This window comes from Anticarsia gemmatalis, chromosome 5, assembly GCF_050436995.1.
Source record: "Anticarsia gemmatalis isolate Benzon Research Colony breed Stoneville strain chromosome 5, ilAntGemm2 primary, whole genome shotgun sequence".
NCBI classification, from domain to species: domain Eukaryota; kingdom Metazoa; phylum Arthropoda; class Insecta; order Lepidoptera; family Erebidae; genus Anticarsia; species Anticarsia gemmatalis.
In genome coordinates this window covers 10,050,191-10,071,408 of record NC_134749.1, presented here as the reverse complement: position 1 = coordinate 10,071,408, position 21,218 = coordinate 10,050,191, and the positions used below count along the sequence as shown (strand labels likewise).

Here is a 21,218-nt window from a genome sequence, read left to right as displayed (position 1 = left end):
TAAGTAAATTAATACAGGCCACCTGTCGTTAAAGTATAAATTATGAATATCTTGTATTCTTTAAAATGATGTGGTCTGCAACAGTTGGTATTCATTATTAAAATAACATGAAAAATGGCCACAATACCATATAACAGGTGTTGAATGTGAGTACTTAGGTATGTTTAAAATGTTCTATGAAATTCGGAATTATTTTGATCTGTTAGTGTGTAAAATTGATAGTCTAGTCTAGACTATAGTCGTTAAAATGATTACCTAACGACTAGGTAGGTACTTATATCATCGAATTCGAAGGTCACAAACTGCAGTCTGCAAAACAAACACCAAAAAAGTGTCTAGGTATTTTATTTTCTCTGCATAATATTTTTGACTAATTTTGAGTTTTCACATTTATGCCCACTAATATCATTTATGCAAGTCTGTCTGTAACGCTTACCATATAGTTTTGCATTCAGCATGGGGATAGTTGAAGACAGTATGAGAAAAAACATATTGATTATGCTATGATTTCCAAATGTTTTTTTTTATTACACAAATTATAGGTAGACTCTCTCAGAATGACTTAACAAATTCATTATCATGTAACATCAGCTTTTGCTTGGAAACTATTATGTCAAAACGCAAATAACTTACGTTAATTGATAACAGAATAATTCCTTATCTCAACTATCAATACACCAAAATTTCATTGCAAAATGAACTCTATCACATACGCAAACGGTTGAAATTAATTAACCAAAGAGTTAAAGATAGCGTACAAGTTTGTTTTGTTATCCAGTGTGGAGTCAACGTTGTTCCAGTGAGGTATTCGCGATGGCCGTTCGACTTTGTGTGACCAATGTGCTTAGAACATGTGTGAACAAAACCGGTACCCGGTCCATGACGCATTATCCCATTGATGAACATGTCTTTGGCTTGTCTAGCGAACAACAACAGGTATTAAAACTATATTGTTTTGTTGTAGGTATGTGTGACGAAAGTTTGGTAATTAGTTGTGATATAATAATTGCTTGTTCATAACGACTTTGAGAAATCGGTCTCTATCTACGCTCTGTAACTCTTATTGTCTGCTTAATATTATCTGGAAAAGTTATTTTAAATCCAATAATGAAAATAATTTAGTGGTAAAATGTTGTTCCTACCTATTTTTTATTTAATCGTGATTGTGTAATGAATTTCGATAAATTAATTGTTAAAAGACGACTCTACCGGTTCTAAGGTCAAGTTCTACGTCTAATAACAATGTTATCGCAGTATCGCTTCCTAAATCGGGTTTAGTTATTTTTTTTTTGTTGTCAATATCATAGGTAATAGGCACAGAGGCTTTAATACACTCTTACTTCTAATGTCTGAATAGACATTGCTTAGCTATTTAAACACTGCTATTAAAACTAATTTCTAGATTAAAGAAGTAAATAGGAATTTACGGAATTTATTTAAGTGCGCACTCATACTCTACGTAAGCCGTAGGCAAAATGATCTCATTAATATTAACGAAACGGATCAATGTTATTGACACTGAACCATTTGAATATCTAAGTATACATAGGTACCTAAGTATCTAGAGCATAATAAAAATGTAGTTGTATGTATCGTTTTAACTGCTCTAAATAAGTACTTTATCTACTGAATAAAACGGCAAGGAAGTGGCATTTTGATTCATGAATTTATGCAGTTTGATAGTTGACTGGAGCGGGTTAAGGTCGGTTAAACTACAATCGGATATTACATGGCCACGACGTCGATTGTTTACATTTAAGTAATACTTGCTTTTACCGTTGTATATTGAAAAATTAAATTTTTGAATTAGGTACAAATCTCGAAACATTGCACTACTGCTAACACACGTTAGGGGCTTTTCTAAGTTTAAGAGTGAGGTAAGAATAACTCTACCTTCCTATGCCTTGATGCGTTACCTGCTCGCTAGTTTGTAAGGTGAATCTTAGTCAAGGGGAAAGTGTGGGGAGAACATAGATTCGTATCTCATTATAATTAGCCCTGTGTGGGCGGACAATCAATAGAATCACAGAGTGTGCATTTAATACGTCGTATCTATCAGAAAACGACGCAACTCTTTCCTATGACGTCACACCATTCATCAAAACAAGACAGCGTTGTTTGGCTAAATTTATTATCGCGTAGATAATGGATATTTGTTAAAAACATGCACAAAACTTTGATTAACAATATGTTTGGTTAATTTTCAGCTAAGAAAGGTGGTTTTCGATTTCGCACAGAAAGAGCTCGCACCTAAAGCTGCGCAAATAGACAAAGATAATAACTTCCCTGAATTGAGGGATTTTTGGAAGAAATGTGGAGATCTAGGACTTTTAGGTAAGCCGGTGTAACTTGTATCTATATGATTTGTTCCCAAATCGACGAACCGGCACACTCCGTGCTTATGATCGTGGGTTCGGCTCTAATTCCTCACATAGAACAAATATTAGTGACGACTAAAAATACTTTGTCCTTTGTGTAGACTAATTAGTACTGAATAAATAAGTAACAAAATATTAATTTATTTTTAAAAATTTCAAGGTATAACAGCCAACCCAGACTTCGGTGGTACCGGCGGCAAATATTCAGACCACTGTGTGATCATGGAAGAACTGTCGAGGTAATTTGCACGTTGCCTTCCAAAATAAATTAGACTGAATAATTGTATTTGAATGGTATAAATAAATACTAAATAATGATAATTTCAGGGCCGCAGGTGGAGTCGCTTTGTCATACGGAGCTCACTCTAATTTGTGCGTGAATCAAATTAATAGGAATGGCACGGATGAACAGAAAAGCAAATACTTGCCAAAAGTAAGTTTTGATGCTCTTGACTAATATCTTCATTCCTCTGAAATATATTACGATTGAAGACTTCCCTGTGCAGCTTACAATGCAATATTATAGTTTTGGAGTGTCTCAGGGTAGAATTTTGGGGCCTCTTCTGTTTTTGCTGCTTTGTTATTAAAAAATCATCATTAAAACTTCTGTGGGACTTCGGCCGATGTAATTAACAAGCAATAAGCATCGAAATTACGGAGCAGCATTCCACTGGTTATATGTAATACCTATATTTTTCCAAATTACGCAAAATCATCGGCCAACTCGACGGAATTACCAGGTTCGGTATTTTTCGTTACTCTAAACCCCACGAACCTACTGAACAATAGTATGAAAATCGAAGAACAATAATAATTTTCATTTTCTTTTCCAAATGTTCTAGTTATGTTCCGGTGAGCACGTTGGCGCGTTGGCCATGTCCGAGCCTGGTTCCGGCAGTGACGTAGTATCCATGAAACTGAGAGCAGAGAAGAAGGGAGACTACTATGTATTGAATGGAAACAAGTTCTGGATCACTAATGGACCTGATGCTGATGTTTTAGTGGTGAGAGATCAATTTACCATTTATTATAGAAGGTATAATGTACAGAGCAGCTATTTGATTACAAATATTTAATTGGTTTTGGTGGCAATATGAGGCTGAAAAGAATTGGATGGATGGTTGGTGTGTAAGAAATAAATGGATTATTGTGCGGCAATGCGACAACATTAGTTATCTACTTAAATATACGAAAAAAATAAAACTCGAGATACTTACATTCAGCTACTGAGCTAGTTTATTTCTATGTTACACCAACTTCATAATTTTCCTTTTACAGGTTTACGCAAAAACTGACACATCAAGCAAGCCCCAGCACGGTATTTCAGCGTTCCTAATTGAGAAAGGATTCCCCGGCTTCACTACTGCACAGAAGTTAGACAAACTAGGCATGAGGGGATCAAACACTTGTGAATTAGTATTTGAAGACTGCAAGGTTAGTAGGGTCTACCACAGAAAAATAATCGTACAAGGGAACATCGTAAAACGATGACCTATGTACTAAGAAATCTATTTACCTACAATTAACTCTATTCTTTAACCGATAGCACGTTATTCGTGTATGATGTGGAAGTTTTATAGTTTCTATTTTCTTCTTCGGTCTTTAAGGCTCCGCGATCTGGATAGTGAAATCTTCATTTCATCTTCATTATTATTGATGAAGTTCTACATTGAGATTATCTTAACAGTTACTTGAAAATATAAAACTCATTATACACAGGTCCCAGCCAAAAACCTACTAGGCGCAGAGAACAAAGGTGTCTACGTGCTAATGTCAGGTTTAGACCTGGAAAGATTGGTGCTGGCTGCAGGACCCGTGGGCTTGATGCAAGCGGCGATAGACACTGCCTTCAGCTACGCACACACCAGGAAACAGTTCGGACAGAATATTGGAGAGTTCCAGCTGATGCAGGTGAATAGTGACATATCTACTATGAAATTATGTACATTACAGTTAACATAATACTCTACTTACTGCCAGATAGCCAGTCCTTTTACAAGGGATCGATATAAGATCTAACCTAAAAAAGCGGTCAGTAGGTATTCTTGCAAGCTTTACCAATACAAACTTACATATAAACAGTAAATTATCTAAGACAAACCAAAAATACTCAAGGCTACTCACCTATTATAGTTAAAATTACGAACCAACGACTTAACTAACTCTAAATATAGATACAGGAATGAGATTAGAAGCAGGCTTGCTTTTTAAAAGTAAGTATTTATGATTCAGACTTGTTTAGCGTTCTACATACACAACATTTAAAATGCGCCAAGTCCGATACCTTACCTGCCTAACTCATTGGTATGCGTGGCGTATAATTCCGCCCGCGTAACTCTATCGATGCCCGAGCAGTTGTTGCGTCTCTTTAAAACATGTTAAACAGGTCTGCGCCGGTTGCAGGTGCATTATATTCGTCTAAATATACTGTGTATATATTCATTGTATTTTAGCCCGCTTGTTCCCACAGTCTTAAGCGAAAGACGAGTTTTATAAGTATAACTCTCTAAGTTTAAGGAAACTACGGTAGACTAAGACAAAAGCCTATCTAAAGACCGAATGCCCTAAAATGCTGAATTTCTCTTTCAGAAATCTCTTTTTCACATTTAGATAGTATCACTAGTAAAAAATAGATATTTGAAATCTGGAGCATTATTCCCCACGGGGGGCTAGGGCACAGGACATGGCGTAGAGTTCCAGAACAATCTGGATTTCCCGATAGAAATAATTATACAAATGACAATTTCTAAATCGTACCTACTTTTTTTAGGGTAAAATGGCTGATATGTACACGACACTGAGCGCGTGTAGAAGCTACCTGTACAATGTCGCGAAGGCATGTGACGAGGGACACGTGAACAGCAAGGACTGTGCAGGAGTTATTCTATACTGCGCTGAAAAGGCCACGCAAGTCGCTTTAGATGCTATACAGATTCTGGGTGAGTCCTTAATTTAGTTGTAATACCACTGGTAATTAAGATCTTTGCCAGTCGTTACTCTAGTCAGAAGCCTGAAAATCTGACAACCTGAAAGTTGTGAAGGTCCGATAGGCAGTCGCTCCATGTAAACTACTGGTATGCAGCTGCATCCGGTAAGACTAGAAACCGACTCCCACATAGTTGGAAGAAAGGCTGGGCTGATAATGATGACCATTGGCAATTAATCATAAAGTTTTTGTAGGAACCTAAATGAATAGGGTTCCAAACTAATAGCACTATTAAACGACAAATATTGCGGTGAGAAACTACGTACCATATACTAGTATACCAATGTGTTTGTGTTCTAAATTCTATAAGCAGCGATCAAAAAAGCCGACTGCTGCAGAATAATGATGGAAAGTCAAATATTAATGAAGCAATTTGAATGGTAACGACAACAGATTTCCGATGTCGTAATCTACCTTCAAACATCAAATTATTCATTCCGGTTTCGTGTCCAAACACCTATTTATACCCATCACATGATTTCGTTTCACAAAATAGAAATGTCAGGTTTTATTGCTTCTGAATGTTTTAGCTGACTTCATTAGTAACCTATTATAAAACTGTTTATGAGCTTCAAAATATTAGTTTTACTTCTTTAGAATAATACTATAAGTTATCGTAATTATTTATTAAAAAAATGGTTATGTATTTTCAGAAAGTCTTAAGACTACTCCCATAATGTAGAAGCCACTAAATACGCAAGCTTTTTGATACTAGGCTCCAGTTTAATTTAAAACGCAGGAAGTACAAAAACTGCCGGTGTTCATCTGAACGAATGACCGTTACATTATCCTATTCTCATATTTCTTATATATATACCACTGCTAAAATTTACATTTTTTTACAGGCGGTAACGGCTACATAAACGATTACCCTACAGGCAGGATACTTAGAGACGCTAAGCTTTACGAAATCGGCGCCGGCACCTCGGAGGTCAGAAGAATGCTGATCGGCAGAGCACTTAACAGCGAATACAAATAAAAATATTATTTATTAAAGTTTTTATAACAACAGTCCATTTGTTTTCTTAACTATCCCATTACTGTACCACAACTTGGCTAGTCCTCCTCCTCTATTATTGAGAAGACGGCCTCCGTGGCGCAGTGGTTAAGGTTCCTACGCCACTGCCGTTGCGTCGGGAGGTCGTGGGTTCGATTCCCACACGGTGCATTATTTGTGCGATCCACAAATATTTGTTGCGGGTCTGGTTGCAATTTCTGTCCGTTGTTTGTAGAAGTCCCCGCGACACAAAAACAATCCTAATTTCTAATAAAAAACAAAGATTGTATCAAACTATTAATGTGCACAAATGCAGAATTATCAGATCTAAAAAAAAGTTTTGCATATTGTTATCATATAAATTGGTTCTTTATCAAGTCTTTGAGTTGACTTCTGATGTTGCTATGGAGAGATTCTTTTCTTATCAAAAAGCTGCTTTTTACCTAACAAAACCTATCAAGAACAAAAGCTGAGTATAATTCTCACTTTACTTGATCATTCCACAGTGCTAAGTGCATATAAGTCTTACTTGTAGCCCCTTTAAGAATAGTATGCTATAATTATTATTCTTTATTTTGGAAAACATTATCTTCTTTTCTATGTACCTATCTAGTTCAAATTAGATCAGTCATTTATTTGTATTAAACATTTTTGTATGTCTGGCCTGTTACATAAATAAAATAAATAGCAATAGGCTTTATTTCGGGTGCACAAAATCTGCTGATATATTAGTCACTATAGTCATAGACAAACAATAAAATTAAGAGTACAAATAGTCTGGTTTTGTTACCTACTTGTACCTATAGAGCAGACTTATATCTATCAAGTTCTGCCTTACAATTATTTTTTTAATATTACGTGGTAAATTAGATAGAATATACTTAGCATGCTTTTCTTCATGTTCTTTTGATACTTATATTTAATTCATCAATAGCATAGAAAATTATTAAACATTAGCTGATGAAACTAGTGACTTTTTTACTAGCTGATTTAGGTACTAACTAGTGATTGCAATAACAATGAAAACGGCATGTGCAAGTGATAAGAATTGTTACACAGAGACCCACAGTATGACTTCTGATGCAATTCGCATAGCTGTAAAGATAATAATATCATGATAACAGATCGTTTTTTGAATCATTATTCATAAGCTGTTTTTTGAGACTATTTGAAAACATACAGTTGTTGACATAATAATTGTTAATGGTTTACAAAAACTGCAAGGGAATAGTTTGGTTAATGTATTATGTATTAATAAAAAATAAATACATAGCAGAGATCACTAGAATTGATTACATTTAAAATATACTGGCTAGATCAATAACCTTAGGTACATATTTTTGTTGTTCTAAAACATTTGGCATTGAAGCAATTAGCAGCAAATAGAATATGCAAAAATATTTTACTCCCACCAAAAACTCACTGAGAAACTTATGGACAGTGACTCAACGAAATGCCACCATTTTGGTGGGATGTAGATCATTTGTCCGGGTTTCAATATACAAAAGTATGGAGTGGCACTCGCATATCTGGGATGTTTTTTCAAGTCTGGTTTCCGTGGATCAACTTGTGCAGTGTTTTTTAGCAATTCATGATCATGAGGGTACAAATACTGAGAATCTGAAGGTGAAAATATAAATAATCTTTTCTCACCAATCACTTGAGTCAGGAGGTTCTTTTTCGGGTCATGATGTAGTGGTGAGACTGTTCCTTTAGGACCATACCAGGCACTGACTTCCACAGGTTTATTGCTTTTTGAAAAACAACAATACTCAGGTTCTAATATATCTTCCTTTAATTCCGGTATTTGATCAAACAGCTGGTATTGCGCAAGGTACCCAACAGGTCCTTTGTTTTGGTAAATATATTGATCAATGAATTCTTCCATAGTAACCAGCTTTTGAGTCCAATTAGAATCAGTATACTTGCTTCCTACTTCAATAGAAACGGTCCTAGGTCCAGCAAGTCTTATAAAATAATTAGAATCTTTCCAGTTACGTAGTGCTGGCCAGTGGTTTATACAGTTAGTCAATACAACAGGCTTTTCTGCTAGAATACAGGTTTTCAAAAAACGCTCCATACTAGGACAATCCAGTACTTCTATTGGTGTAGCATTAAATTTGGCTGCATCTGTTTCACTACTGCTGGTAGAAGGAAAATTTTGTATTCTATAAGAAACAAGAGTGTTCTCTGCATCGTTTACGGTTCTGAGTATAGTGGCACAGTTTTGTAGTAAATTAGGCACCTTATCCAAAGGACAGCCGAATAAAATTCCAAAATCTATTATCTTAAATGATTGCTTAATCAATGTCTCGACATCTTCGTCAGAATATTTAACATGAGCTAATAACTTCAAATATGAAGCGATAGTGATTGTTTTTCTTACATACGGTTTCACCTCTTTCCAGTTACCGATGTTGATTTTCTCGTACATGTAATCGATTATTGCCTGAATTCTTATCTTCGACGATCGATCATCGGATTCTGTGGTTCTTATGTACCTATATAATAAGGATTTGGAGGCCGGATCGGTATCGTTAACTTCTACTAATGCTTCAGAAACCTTGGGCTTATATTCCTCCAATTGTCTACTGATATTTCGTATTAGTGCCATTTTTGCTTAAATACACTGCAAGATTATCACTGCACTTTTGTTTACAAAATTGTAACCACCAAATCAATAAAATAACAAACTAACGTCAACATGACCGGTCATCATCACGAATCCCCAAAGTAAATCATTTCACGCATGATCAATTTATTCTATATCAGTTTTGGTGGCACTAAATCAATATTAGTTAAAAAGTAAAAAAATATAAACAAGAACACGTTTTGCTGCGTGTAATGTATCATATAAATATTGTCTATGATAGAATTTTATCAAAAACTCCAGTATAAAGTAATTGAAAAGGAACGAATTTTAATCGATAACAACGTTAAACATCTGATCAAAATGACGTAAAATAATGTTTATATCTATTAAATAAAGGAGAAAAAGAAATTAGAAGGGTTCTTTTCGACCTTGACCTTTCAACAAAAGTAAAATCTGTTTGTCTATGACGAATCATATGACTTTTGCACGTGATCTGACAGATTATTTACATTTACCAAAAGTGATATAAAAAGTTTTATAAAACTATCTATTTCTTATTGAAATCTTGTAGGAATATCTGAAATACGAAGCTATGAAAATTACGTGAGATGTTACGTGTGACGCAATGGCACTATTCGACAAACTGTTTTCTCTTAAGAGAAAACTTGATGATCGCGAATCACGAAACCGCGACAGGTACGTCATAATGAAACGCTTTTCATTCATTTTATTCTATTTTTGAGTGTTTGTGGTATGCGACGGTGGGGTTGACGCACGAAGTGTTCACCCGTGGCGGGAGTCAGCTCTCGTCGGGTTGACGAGGGCACTATGTGGACCTTCGTGTTGAGGCGGTGACGCACACAACTCTGGCTGGCAGTTCAGAGCGACGAGCATGTGATGACTGCGCGGGGCGGGCGCGGGCCGCGGGCGTAGGCGAGCGCGCGATCACGTCACACTAAGCGAGAGGGGCGGGTCGCGCTCTATGTTTACTTATTATTTACATGAGATGTAAGCTAGTTCACCCGCACATTCCACTGTACACGGACGCTCGTTCGCTCATACTCGCCTATCGATGTGCATTTAGTGTAAATCTTAATCAATGGTTGCATTTCTTTGAACAGTGAGTGCATATGACACAGTTATCTCTTTGCAAACTTTGATATTTCGGTGAGCAGCTGTGGGGACAGCTGATGCGACTATGAAATAAAATGAAATTTAGGTAACAACTGTTTACTTTGTGCTTTCGTTAGTTCTTAGGCAAGAAGGCTGGCAGTGTAGAAGATTTCATTAAAGACCCAGTCTGTTTATTGAAGTGTGTGCCATGTTTAGTTTAAAGCAGTGTGGACCTGTTTCGACCAAGTAATCAGAATCACATTCTAATGGAGTATATTTTGAATGCTAATGGCAATGATGAGTTAATTTAGTGGGTGCTGATGTGATATTCTGACACATAACATATTTGCTAATATGTATCAATGTGTGGATGGAAACAGTAACATTGAAATGAAGCAGCTGCTTTAAATGAGTGGAGAAAGTTTTGCATTGTTTACTTGGTAATGAAGTATGCAATACTCACTGGTTAACCAATATGATTGCAAGTAAATGTACAACTTATATTTTCTTTAAATTTACCTTCATCATAAGAAAGATCTGAAACTATACTATATATTTTCATTACTTTCATGCATTAATAGTATGTAACATTTTAAATTGGTAATCTCTTATCAGAATCTGATTAGAATTTTGAAAGTTTTAAGTTACTGTGTCTGATATTTTAGTCAATGATCATCAACCTCATATTCTGGAATAAACAAATTGTGTTGTAGAAAAGTACTACAGAAGTATAGCTCAGCAAACCAGAAACATAACAAAGGCATGTTTAACACACACTTTCACACTATCACATACATACAACAAAGTGAACATGTGTGATGAAATTGTCAATAGAGTTAAATAGGATGAAAATAGAATCATATCATCTTTGCTGTTGTATTAATGACTTTTATTAGAAAGGTTCCTGTATTGTGCACTAGAGACTCAATGTTTAATGAATGAATTCTTATGTCAGTAGTCATTCTTATTCTCTACAATAACATGTTGTGGTGGTAAAATTTACTTTTGTAATTTGCTTCTTAAACCTATGCCAAAAGAAAAAATGCTTGAAAACCACTGGCCAAAATTAACAACTGTGTGTTAAATAATATTTAATTTGTAAACCAAATATTCAGATAATGTTCTAATTCATTTACATGGATCAAATAATTATTGTTGATAATTTTCAGTGCTAATCATACTTCCAAATTAAATTATACCTTGCAGTCTTGATAGTTCTAGTAACATATTTTATTTGCAATATTTATTTAAATGGTAACATTTTTGTACAAATCATTAGACTATGTATGTGAATATCATGGCCTAAATATTAACATTTTATTGACAGGATATGTTTAATTTAAAACTAATTATGTTAGTTATTTAATCGATTTATTTGCATGATAGGATATAATCAGTTAAAGCACTAATCTCGAATCTTCTTAGAATTTTGTTAAGACCTTCCTGTGCTAAGATAACAAAATTAAAAACAACAATTTAGTTACAGATATTGTAATCCAATATAATGCAAATAAAATATGGGTATGGTCCTTAAGTAGTCACAATTCTAGTTTCCTAAAATTTTATGGTAAATTTTTTTGTCTGACAGGTCCTGTCAGATAAATCCGGAGCAAGTGCGGTTGCTTCTATTCAAGGAGTGTGATTGGAGGGGCAGGAAGCTTTTATTTGATTCATCTGCTATACAGAAAGTACCAGCAGGGAAAAATGACAGACCAAACCTCAGACAGACTGATGAAACACCAAATATTGTGGAGGTGTCGGAGGGTTTCACATATCTGGTAATTATTAATATTATTTTACCTGGCAACACTTTATGCAAACCCTTTTATTGGGCTTTTAAGTGGCATAAGTCATTTAACACCTACCTTTTAAGGAAACTTATGAGGAAATTCAGTGTGTGTCTGTTATTTTGTCTTTACTTACATTTCCTTACAAATATGGCAGTTTTCCTGTTATCATTTTAGAATTTAGTCCCATATAAACATTACTCAGACAATGAATGAGTTGTGAATTGTGATATTAATTGCAGCACTAATTGTTTTGTTAATTTTCCTGTTTGTACAATTTCTATTAGATTTACTTCTGATGCTTGAATACTTAGATATCCATAGTTTACATTAATGATAACGCTAAAATCATTGTAAATGATTGCGAAAGCATGAATGAGTAGGTTAAATATATTGGCGAAGTAAATTTAGATTAAAGAGCAATTGTTTTATACAAATCTCGTGTGGCATGCTGTGTCTATAGACACTGTGAAAATTTACAATTATACAAGACAACATTGTCTCACAGATAACAGTAATTTATTCATGTTTGTAGTAGTTTTACGCAAGTTGTAGAAAGTTCGTGATGCATGGACGTAATAAGACTTAGTCATATTTGCGCGACATCCATAATTTTCCTAGGTTTGTGTTCAATTCTTGACCAACGTCCAAGACTAACACTATTCTATGTGCAGTAAGAGTATCGCTACATTATGGACTGAGTGGGCTACGACCATGCCATTGATACCCGAATAAATCTCAAACCTTTTTTTAGCGTAATTTAGGATACATTCCAGCGAATTTGTCATTGTCATTTTTGCACCTTGCAATCCAAGTCGGACTCGGCCGAACTGTTCAAGCGCTCTTCTCTGCAATGTCTTGGACCTTAGGTCAATACCCCGTTAGTATCGACGTTAGTTAAGTATATTCCACTGCCGCAGACTGCCAGTTACCAGATAAATTGTATGCCGTTCTGTATACAATTTATATGCTCCATTTATTCTTATATGTTACAGGACGCATATTGCATAGGGATACAATGCTTTGACAAGGAATATGACATAGATATGAATAGTTTCTTATTCATAACAATCGCGACAAACTTCTCTCGTCATCTCAATAAGTGTTTTATTCGTCTTGCTTTCTAAATTAAATTTACGCACGGCAAAAAATACATTCTGTTAATCGGTGATAGTATTTCAGTCATGTGTTTTCCCTTTGCGAATTAATCGGTGTCATGTACGTATGATTTATAAGATTTTTTCGTACATTCGCCAAAGCGCGAGTGTAGGACGTTTACCTTAGCGTGTGTTAATAATAATACGGCCACGAAGCACGTGACTCCGGCAGCTGGTTGCGTTCGTACCGGCAACACACGATGACGCGACATTGGAACGGTGCAATTTTAATATACGAATAACAGAATATAATTTTGTAGCGAACTCTTTCAGTTCAATAAACTACCAAATCTGTGCTTACCGAACATTTTCCTAATATAGATTGCGAGATAACGTAGACAAACAAGTTTGATAATTTAAAGTTATCGATGACGTCACAATACTGGATTATATCACTTCCCATTGTTGTTGTGTAGAAAGCCAAAATCTTTATCTGTACAAAGATCTTAAGTAGATTGGCCTTGTTTCCTCACGATGTAGACGAATGGCTATTTTTGTTTATGTTTGTTCAATGTGATTCGTCGCAAAAGGAGTAAATAGTCAGCAACCGGTTTAACGGTAAATCCACTAAGACTCTTAGGTTTCAAAGTTTCACTGGAAACTCTGAATTCGACTCGCAAAACAAAAATAGTAGAATACAACTCTATAATGTACAGCAAGAGAAAATTAAAGGCGTACGGAATAACCTTTGAAGGCAATTTCACTCAGCGGTTATTTAGGATAAGTAATAAGGACGTTCCAAATACGTCTGGACGTCCTTGCTTCTTTATGTCGGTCAAAGTCTGGAAAGGGAATCTTCGATCGGGAAATCCTCAGTTAACACTCAGTTGGATACTTGCCAAGTAAATAGGGAAATCTCGTCTGCTATCACATAGCAAGTTAAATGCTGTCATGTGTGATACGTATGTGGGTGTATGACAATGACATTAGAATGGTAGATACCTAAACGCGGCGAGATTTTTATAGTATCTTCATTACGACAGCACTAATTAATTGGCGTTTAGAAATGTGCTTTGAAATCACTCTCAAAACGCAATTTTGACTTCTGTTTTTTTTACGTGGAAAGTTCCTAAAGTTCTATTTTATCCTGCAGACACTAAACGAGAATAAACGTCCTGTCGCTCGAACGGGCCTATCTTTACGATAACAGTGTAAAAATAACCCAACAATCGTCATCCGAAGCGGTCACAAGACCGTCAATTCACTCTACATTATCACTGGACCATTCTAAATTTAGACCACTTTAGATGTTAGCCTTTTTGATTATAAAGTGTGCCGTAAGTGGGCCTGATGATGTCGCAGCCATTGTAATTTTAGCTAGATTCTAATTAATAGCCATCACGTGCTCTTATACGGTTGTGTCAATTGTCTCTCTCATACATATTTATTTTGGATATCCTGTTCACGCCATTGTTCATCTCTTTCAGTACCTCAGTGTAGCGTGTTGCTCTAGTTATTTATAGGTGTTATTATCTAAATATGGCATCTAAATTGACGTGTTCCGGCAATACGGAATATGTTTATGATAGGGTTGCCGATGTTGTAAATCTCTTTTTTATTGCTTTTGTTTGTGACTATTGTTTTAACCTTTTCGCTTTTTTGGACCTTTGCTATGATATATCATTAGGTCGCGAATGTTGAAAATTATATTCTTTTGTTCTGCGAAGAGCAAGGATTAGGTTTAAAAGGAAAATTTGGTGCGTGACTAACGGACATTAGTATTCTATGATATGGAGCTATTAGGCTATAAACAAAGGAGCATCGAACCTAAAATGCTCGCGGTGATATTTTCGGAAGTAATTTCTCTTAAAAATATTTATCACATTGGCGCGTTGCGGGGGCGTGGGAGAAACATTGAATAAAGCTCGTATTTTTAGAGTGTAATGACGTATTTGGTCGTACGTTGCGTAGACCACCTGTCTTGTAAATCATCGCGTCTTTGATTAATGGACCGGCTTTGTTTTCCACCTACATCTTGGAAGGTCGAATAGTTCACAGCGCCTTTTCCCGTCCGCTTACGTAAACGTAACTAAAACATGACAGCAATTTTAAAAGGTTGTCGTTAATGCAGGATGATTGACAGGCAATTTCTAAATGATCTAAAAGCCCGTTGCGATTCGTCGGTCATCGATGTAGCTATTATACGAACGTTTGAAGATGAAGAGTGTGTAAAAGTACGTCATGTCTAAATGGAATGTCCATTTCAATTTTGGGCTTAGGTTTCTTTTGCGTCATTATTCCTTAAATGTAATCGCTAAGTGTGTGGTTAAATTGCGCTTGTAAAATCTTATGGGTATTAAAGGGCTATTTCGTGGGAAATGAAAACGTGGGTTTTTGCATATTCTATCGTGTGGTACGGTCGTAAACGATTGATGATTAGTGCGCAATTTTGATACAATTGTATAATCCAGTTCTTTTAGAAACCCATAATGGCTAATTATTTTATGCTGGTCATTAACATACATAAATATGTGTAAAAATCGGTTCATATTTTTTGGATTTTTTCCTTATTGGCTCAACTGGTTGTTTTTGATTAGGTACCCAGCAATTCTTATTGCATGAAGTTGCGCCATTTTAATTTTTCCTTTGAAACTTGTATGACTATGACTTGCTGAAATACATCCATTGAACAATGACTTACTATTTTGTATCAAAACATATTTTTATTAGTTTCCTTGTTCATAGTACAAGGGCCCGGCGGAGGATGCGAGTGTTCTCGGAGAGATGATCTTTGGAGCAGTCGCTATGAACTACAAGAATGTTGCTTTGAAGATCCACATCATGGATGAGCCGCGGAGGTAATAAGGTCGAATTGAACGTAATGTAGTTTTTACACTTGTATATAAGAATAAGATAGTTAAATTGCCAAACTGTAGCCGGATTTTCTGCAGTCGGTACCATCAGTATCTATCAAGTATCGAGAGTTTAACATTTAAAATGCTCTGTAAAAATAGTACCTAGACCGCCCGCTAGAGGCGCTGATCAGATTTTCATACAAAATTTGTCGATAGAGGTAGAGAATCGCTCTACTGATGAGGTGTTGACAACCCATTGATAAAATACATTTTCTTTTTCACTTTCAAACTTCCGAGGCATACAAGACCTGTCTTATTCGAGTACATTATTACTGAAAATTTTACTGCTCCATAAAACAACATTAGCCAGCTCATTGTTCTCGAAAATTAGTTTAAAATTGCTTTGCTATAAAATATACTGCGATTTTATTAGCGTGTTACTTAATAGTTCCTGTTATATTTAAACGTAATCATCTTGATTCATAGATACAGTATTGGTCTGACCTTGATCAATTTTCCGAAGAATAATTATAGTAAATTATTTTTACTCGCAGACAAAGGTTTTCCCCTGTATGATTTATGATCAGATTGCGATATTTACATAGTTCGCGCTTTGCAGACATAATAAAATGTTTTATTTTTATGTCCACTTTTTTAAAGGCCCCTGTAGTAAAATAGTTATACATTGTCCGAAGCAGTTTGATTATTAAAATAAGGTATACTTAGTATCTTTTTCACTGGCTAAATAGAAATATTCATCGATACTGCAAAATACTTTTCGCCACAACACTAAAAGCAATATTTTCTCAATGACTTTAGTAAGTACCTACTAATTTAACATTATGATCTTAGGTTAATGTGCACAAAAGTGTTCTGCGTGCCATCCCGTCGGATAAGCCGAGTCATCACAGAAAGACACCCAGAGAGGCGAGAGGCCGGAGGTAGCGGGGATCTGGGCAGCCGCTCTAAGCCGCTGAGCGTGCCTCTAGTCACTGAAGAAGGGGTTTCCTTAAGCTTTTCGCTGGATAGAGGAGATTCGGGTGAGTTGGATACTGATATATTTTGTTAGGTTTTGTATTTCAGTGGTTTTATTTTGTTTGTATGTTTCAATTTAATAGCTAATGAATAGATAAGGGCTTCTTATAATGTCTTTTAAATTGTCTCATTGCCGCGCAATTGTCTGTCTAGCCAACCCACCAGAGAGGTGTCCTGTTTAGTAGAGCAGTAGCGCTAACGATTTTGTTACCACCTTAGTTGATTTTTTTTATCCCATTTCTGTCCTACTGCTGGGCTAGGGTCTCCTCCCGAGCGAGGATGAACGAATGTCAAAGCTTTGCCTCTAGCAAAGCTTTGACATTCGTCCATCACGAAGACCAAGTGCGGGTTTACGACTTTGCATGACTAGTTGAATAAATTGAAACTACGAAATAGTTTTGATTTCTAGAAATAATATTGTTTTGAATTTCGACCTTGCCAGAAACATTTCGAGTCTCAATTTACATAAACCTTTTAGACGTCTAATTTATTTGTTATAATTGTTATCTGCATAAGAATGCGACCCGATTACCTTATCGAATGAGTTATTGTCTCGTTATTAATTTGTTTGTCTGATTTCTACGCAGTATTGATGTAGAGAAAATTATGTGTTATGAAGCGCAAGTCCTGTGATAAATTAGTTTCACGTATAAACAATTAATATGAAAATACTAATCACAATCATTTGTTTCTGTTGGCGAAAATAATCTGAGACATTTGTCACTGAGGGAAACTTGACGAATCGTACGCTATTAATTGTGAAATAATGAACGGGATATTAAATTTGTGTATATATCTATGTCACTTTAGCTAGAAGATAAATAAGAAAACGTCTACCCTGCTCGATATGTCTTAATCTATTGATGAATCAAAAGCTTGAATCCTGCCAATATTATATATGCGAAAGCTTGTAAAAATGGTTGGATATATGTGTGTATGTGTACGTTTGGTACTTATTCATTAAAAAACGACTTGACGGATTTGAATAAATTTGGTACACAGATAGTTTAGAACCTAGATTCAATAAGGGTAGAAGTAGTAAGTGTTATTTTCCCCCGGGAAATGTTTACACGCTGGCGAAGTCGCGGACAAAATCATATGTGCAATATTGTATAGATGTAAAACTGGTTAGCTTTTCCTCTTACCGGTGTCTTCCTGTTTAGGTAACCTAGGTCATTGTTTGCGGATGTCAGTAGTCGGACGGTTCGTGCAGATATTAATGATTAGATGCTTTTGCTCTGGCTCAATGTCGACTCGAACATCTTTCGTACAATTTCAGAACTTGAGACATGTGCAGGAAGAAATTGTTTTGTTTCTTTTTTATGTCTTCTGGGGGATGGTGTCTTAGTGCTATATTTTCTTTGATACAGTCCTTTGTCTGTTTAAGCAATTAGAAATAGATTGGACCTAAGATTTAAAAGAGAAGGCAAGTAATGCCAAAATCTAGTCTCTTTTTTACTCCGCACCTTTACGGAAAAGAGAAAAGTAAAGGAAGTGAACCACACGGGAACTAGCCGTTGTATATACTTACTGTATCCAAGTATCCTCACTAACTTTTAGATTTATATGGGGAATGCATAATTAGCAGGATGTATCCATGTAAAGTAATTTACATAAAATAAACTAGATGCTATATTTCAGGGTACTACGGGGAACATTCGCCGTACAGCAGTGTTGGTTCAACGCAAGATTACTTCTCCATGTTCGACATCTATGACAACAACAACCAGGATGACTTCTGCTCTTTTCATTGTAAGTAAACCCTACCGTTTTAATAGCTTATTTAAAAACTAGCACTCTTATAAACTCTACACCCTGTAAGGGAAAATAATGTGTGGATTTACTCCTGACCGAATCGAAATCGATTGAATCAGATTCGAGCTTATGTCAAATCGTACTTTTTAATCGAGCGTGTGACCAAACTCGGGTTTAAAACGAAAATAAATTAAATCAAACATTCGTTTTACTTTAAACCTGCGTTGAATTATGCGCTTGTTTGAAATGCAAGAGTTAAATTTGACATTACCTCGAGTCACGTTCAATCGGATTCGAATTCGATTCTGCAAAAACTAAGCTGGCTGTTTTAAAATTTATCCCGTTTAAATACATTTAAGTATATCTTTGAGCTTTATTAAACAACTTGGATGTCATTGAACTAGTGTTGGCCATGAGTCATACAAATTACTGACTTATAATTGCCTACAGTCCTCTTTTTTGCAATGAAAATTCCCTGCGAGTTAGAAGCTCGTTCAAAAATATTCTGTTTAATACTAAATCGATTCCAACTGTTTATCAAAGAATTGCATTGAGAATATCTTATTAATTGTAATATCATTGACTGTAGGTCATTGTTATATGTATGTGTTAATAAAATTGTAACAAATATCCTTGATTTATACTTAAAATATGACCGAAATGTTAACAATTTTTGCGAGTTGCTTTTTGTTCCACGAATTTAATATGTCAATGAGAATCTGTATGCAGATTGCACCTACGTGTGAATGAAAAGATTTATACGTAAACATGTTTTATTGACCGGTGACCTACTGTTCTTTTTAAAGGTCTAAATAAGCAAGTATAGCTCTATCTAATTGTGAAATGGTTTACATAAGTATTCTCAATGTTCTGCCTTTATTTTCTAGTCCATAATTTTCAATGAATCATCAATTTTTGAACAGTTTTAAATCAGCAAGTGGAAAATTGTCAACTAAAACCAGAAATAGAGGCAAAATAGGCAATGAAACATCTGTTTTGAAAACAAAATTGATTCTCAACTGAACTTATAAAGCTCAATAGTTTGCAATATAAATTTTCCATATGCCCCCAAAGTAAGTGGTCAATGAATGGCAGGCTAGCTAGTTAAGCAAATAAAGTGCACATGTCAAATGTTGATTGTCTCTATTAGTGCCACCCGGTCGAAAGCTGAGCACTTCAAGTAACGGCAGCTGGCAGCGCAGAACATTTCAGAACATGGCGACCAGGTTTGATCTCGGACATCAGAGCACCAATCTACTAGGCGTACCAACGATCAATAGCAATGCTGGGAGTTCCGATTCACAGGTCAGTGTTAATAAGTTAAAAACATTTATTTCTATTGGCTGTATATATTTAAATTCCTTCGCTTTACTTTTTTTTTCGTTGTCAAGTTTTCGAATGTCATCATGAATTAGAAGTTCGTTGCATTTATTTTTAACTGACTTCAAAAAAGGCGGAGGTTCTCAATTCGACTGTCTTTCTTTTCTGTTTTTAAAATTAAAATGTCTTTTGTCTGGTTTTCTTTTTTGTATATTCTCTCATTCTAAAGAATGACATCATACTTTTGAGAGAGAACAAAAATATTGACGCTGGTTTAGGTAAATAATTCTCAATTTTTGGTCTGATCAAGGTTGTGCATATAATTGATTTTGCCTTGCATTGTTTCAAGAATGGTTAACGAAGGTGTAGCTTGTAAGTTTATCTGTGAAACATCTGCTGAACTGCAGTTACGATATTTATTAACTTTTATTTTGTAACAAATGAAATTTATTTAAATTAATCCAGACAAAAAATCTAATCTGAATATAAACTGGGCGTACACTCCAAAAGTCACGTAGCATGCAAAGTCCGTTATAATCACCCAAAAAGCATTCCTTAAAATGTCGTCATATCATAAAGGATACTAAAACAGCAGCCTCATACATTTCAGGCGGCTATTTTTAGCTCCAGCCAGTTAGCGCTACTCAAAACGAACGGACATCTGTTCTAAATCATAATTGCGCCCATAAACTTATCTGGCAGCCAATTCACGACACGTATGCCCACATCGCTCAATCAATGTATTACAAATCCCTCGGAGTAGGATGTGTCTATCACAGTCTATCTGCATAGAAGGATGATGGATCGACTGACTGGCAGGTCAAAACAAATTTTCTATGACGCCGATTGCAGTCTGTGTATTGTTACTCAAACTGCAAGATTTGTTGTATCTTAAGCTGATCGTTATTGGCTATTATATGCTTATGTTCTTAGAAGTACAGATTTTGATCAATGACGGTATCTTCGTTTGGGAAATTACTCTTCCGTCATTTACGAGAATATCGGCATTTTAAATATATTGCAACTAGGTACGAAAAGAGCGAAATATACAACGCTATTCAAATGTAATATTTGAATAGCGTTGTATATTTCGCTCTTTTGATGATTTCCTTTCGCAAAGTGCTTTCAAGAAATTACTGAATGATTTAATTGCATTGGCTCTGTCAGCTAATGTTAGGCCAATCTTTTGACTCCACATACAAAACAAAAAAAATAGCTTTATAAGATATGAAGGCGCTATTCCAAAGGTCTATTCAAAGAACTGGACATATTTTTCTCAACTCACATGACTTTACTTTCTTT

At 35.4% G+C, this 21,218-nt stretch overlaps 3 protein-coding genes across 6 annotated transcripts in view; 2 read left to right on the top strand and 1 right to left on the bottom strand.

The window, feature by feature from the left end:
- Positions 1 to 780: 780 nt before the first annotated feature.
- Positions 781 to 6,375, top strand: LOC142973140 (isovaleryl-CoA dehydrogenase, mitochondrial). Its single transcript, XM_076114721.1, has 9 exons — positions 781 to 936; positions 2,208 to 2,334; positions 2,539 to 2,617; positions 2,706 to 2,811; positions 3,221 to 3,382; positions 3,657 to 3,812; positions 4,098 to 4,289; positions 5,149 to 5,317; positions 6,210 to 6,375. Exons 1-9 carry the CDS (start codon positions 814 to 816, stop codon positions 6,341 to 6,343), a joined length of 1,248 nt encoding a protein of 415 aa, XP_075970836.1. The 5' UTR covers positions 781 to 813; the 3' UTR covers positions 6,344 to 6,375.
- Positions 6,376 to 7,587: 1,212 nt separating this feature from the next.
- On the bottom strand, positions 7,588 to 9,332 carry JMJD5 (Jumonji domain containing 5). The gene has a single exon (XM_076114720.1). It carries the CDS (start codon positions 8,973 to 8,975, stop codon positions 7,764 to 7,766), a length of 1,212 nt encoding a protein of 403 aa, XP_075970835.1. The 5' UTR covers positions 8,976 to 9,332; the 3' UTR covers positions 7,588 to 7,763.
- A 113-nt stretch (positions 9,333 to 9,445) lies between these two features.
- The window catches only part of LOC142973138 (folliculin-interacting protein 2), a 31,676-nt gene continuing 19,903 nt past the window's right edge, over positions 9,446 to 21,218 (top strand). The window contains exons 1-6 of one of the 4 annotated variants that reach the window (XM_076114716.1): positions 9,446 to 9,650; positions 11,656 to 11,845; positions 15,697 to 15,809; positions 16,659 to 16,846; positions 18,483 to 18,593; positions 19,747 to 19,901. In XM_076114716.1, the coding sequence (XP_075970831.1) occupies positions 9,580 to 9,650; positions 11,656 to 11,845; positions 15,697 to 15,809; positions 16,659 to 16,846; positions 18,483 to 18,593; positions 19,747 to 19,901 (828 nt within the window). In that variant the 5' untranslated portion in view covers positions 9,446 to 9,579. Of the gene's footprint in view, positions 9,651 to 9,719; positions 10,174 to 11,655; positions 11,846 to 15,696; positions 15,818 to 16,658; positions 16,847 to 18,482; positions 18,594 to 19,746; positions 19,902 to 21,218 lie in introns of those variants that run through there. The other 3 variants (XM_076114717.1, XM_076114718.1, XM_076114719.1) reach the window with 3 other exon arrangements.

What these genes read in the sequence shown, in the direction of transcription:
- LOC142973140 (XM_076114721.1), top strand. Translation starts at nt 814, where the DNA reads ATGGCCGTTCGACTTTGTGTGACCAATGTGCTTAGAACATGTGTGAAC. An exon ending in TGGAGATCTAGGACTTTTAG is followed by an intron (nt 2,335 to 2,538) that starts GTAAGCCGGTGT and finishes AAAAATTTCAAG; the next exon opens with GTATAACAGCCAACCCAGAC. An exon ending in AAAGCAAATACTTGCCAAAA is followed by an intron (nt 2,812 to 3,220) that starts GTAAGTTTTGAT and finishes CAAATGTTCTAG; the next exon opens with TTATGTTCCGGTGAGCACGT.
- JMJD5 (XM_076114720.1), bottom strand. Translation starts at nt 8,975, where the DNA reads ATGGCACTAATACGAAATATCAGTAGACAATTGGAGGAATATAAGCCC.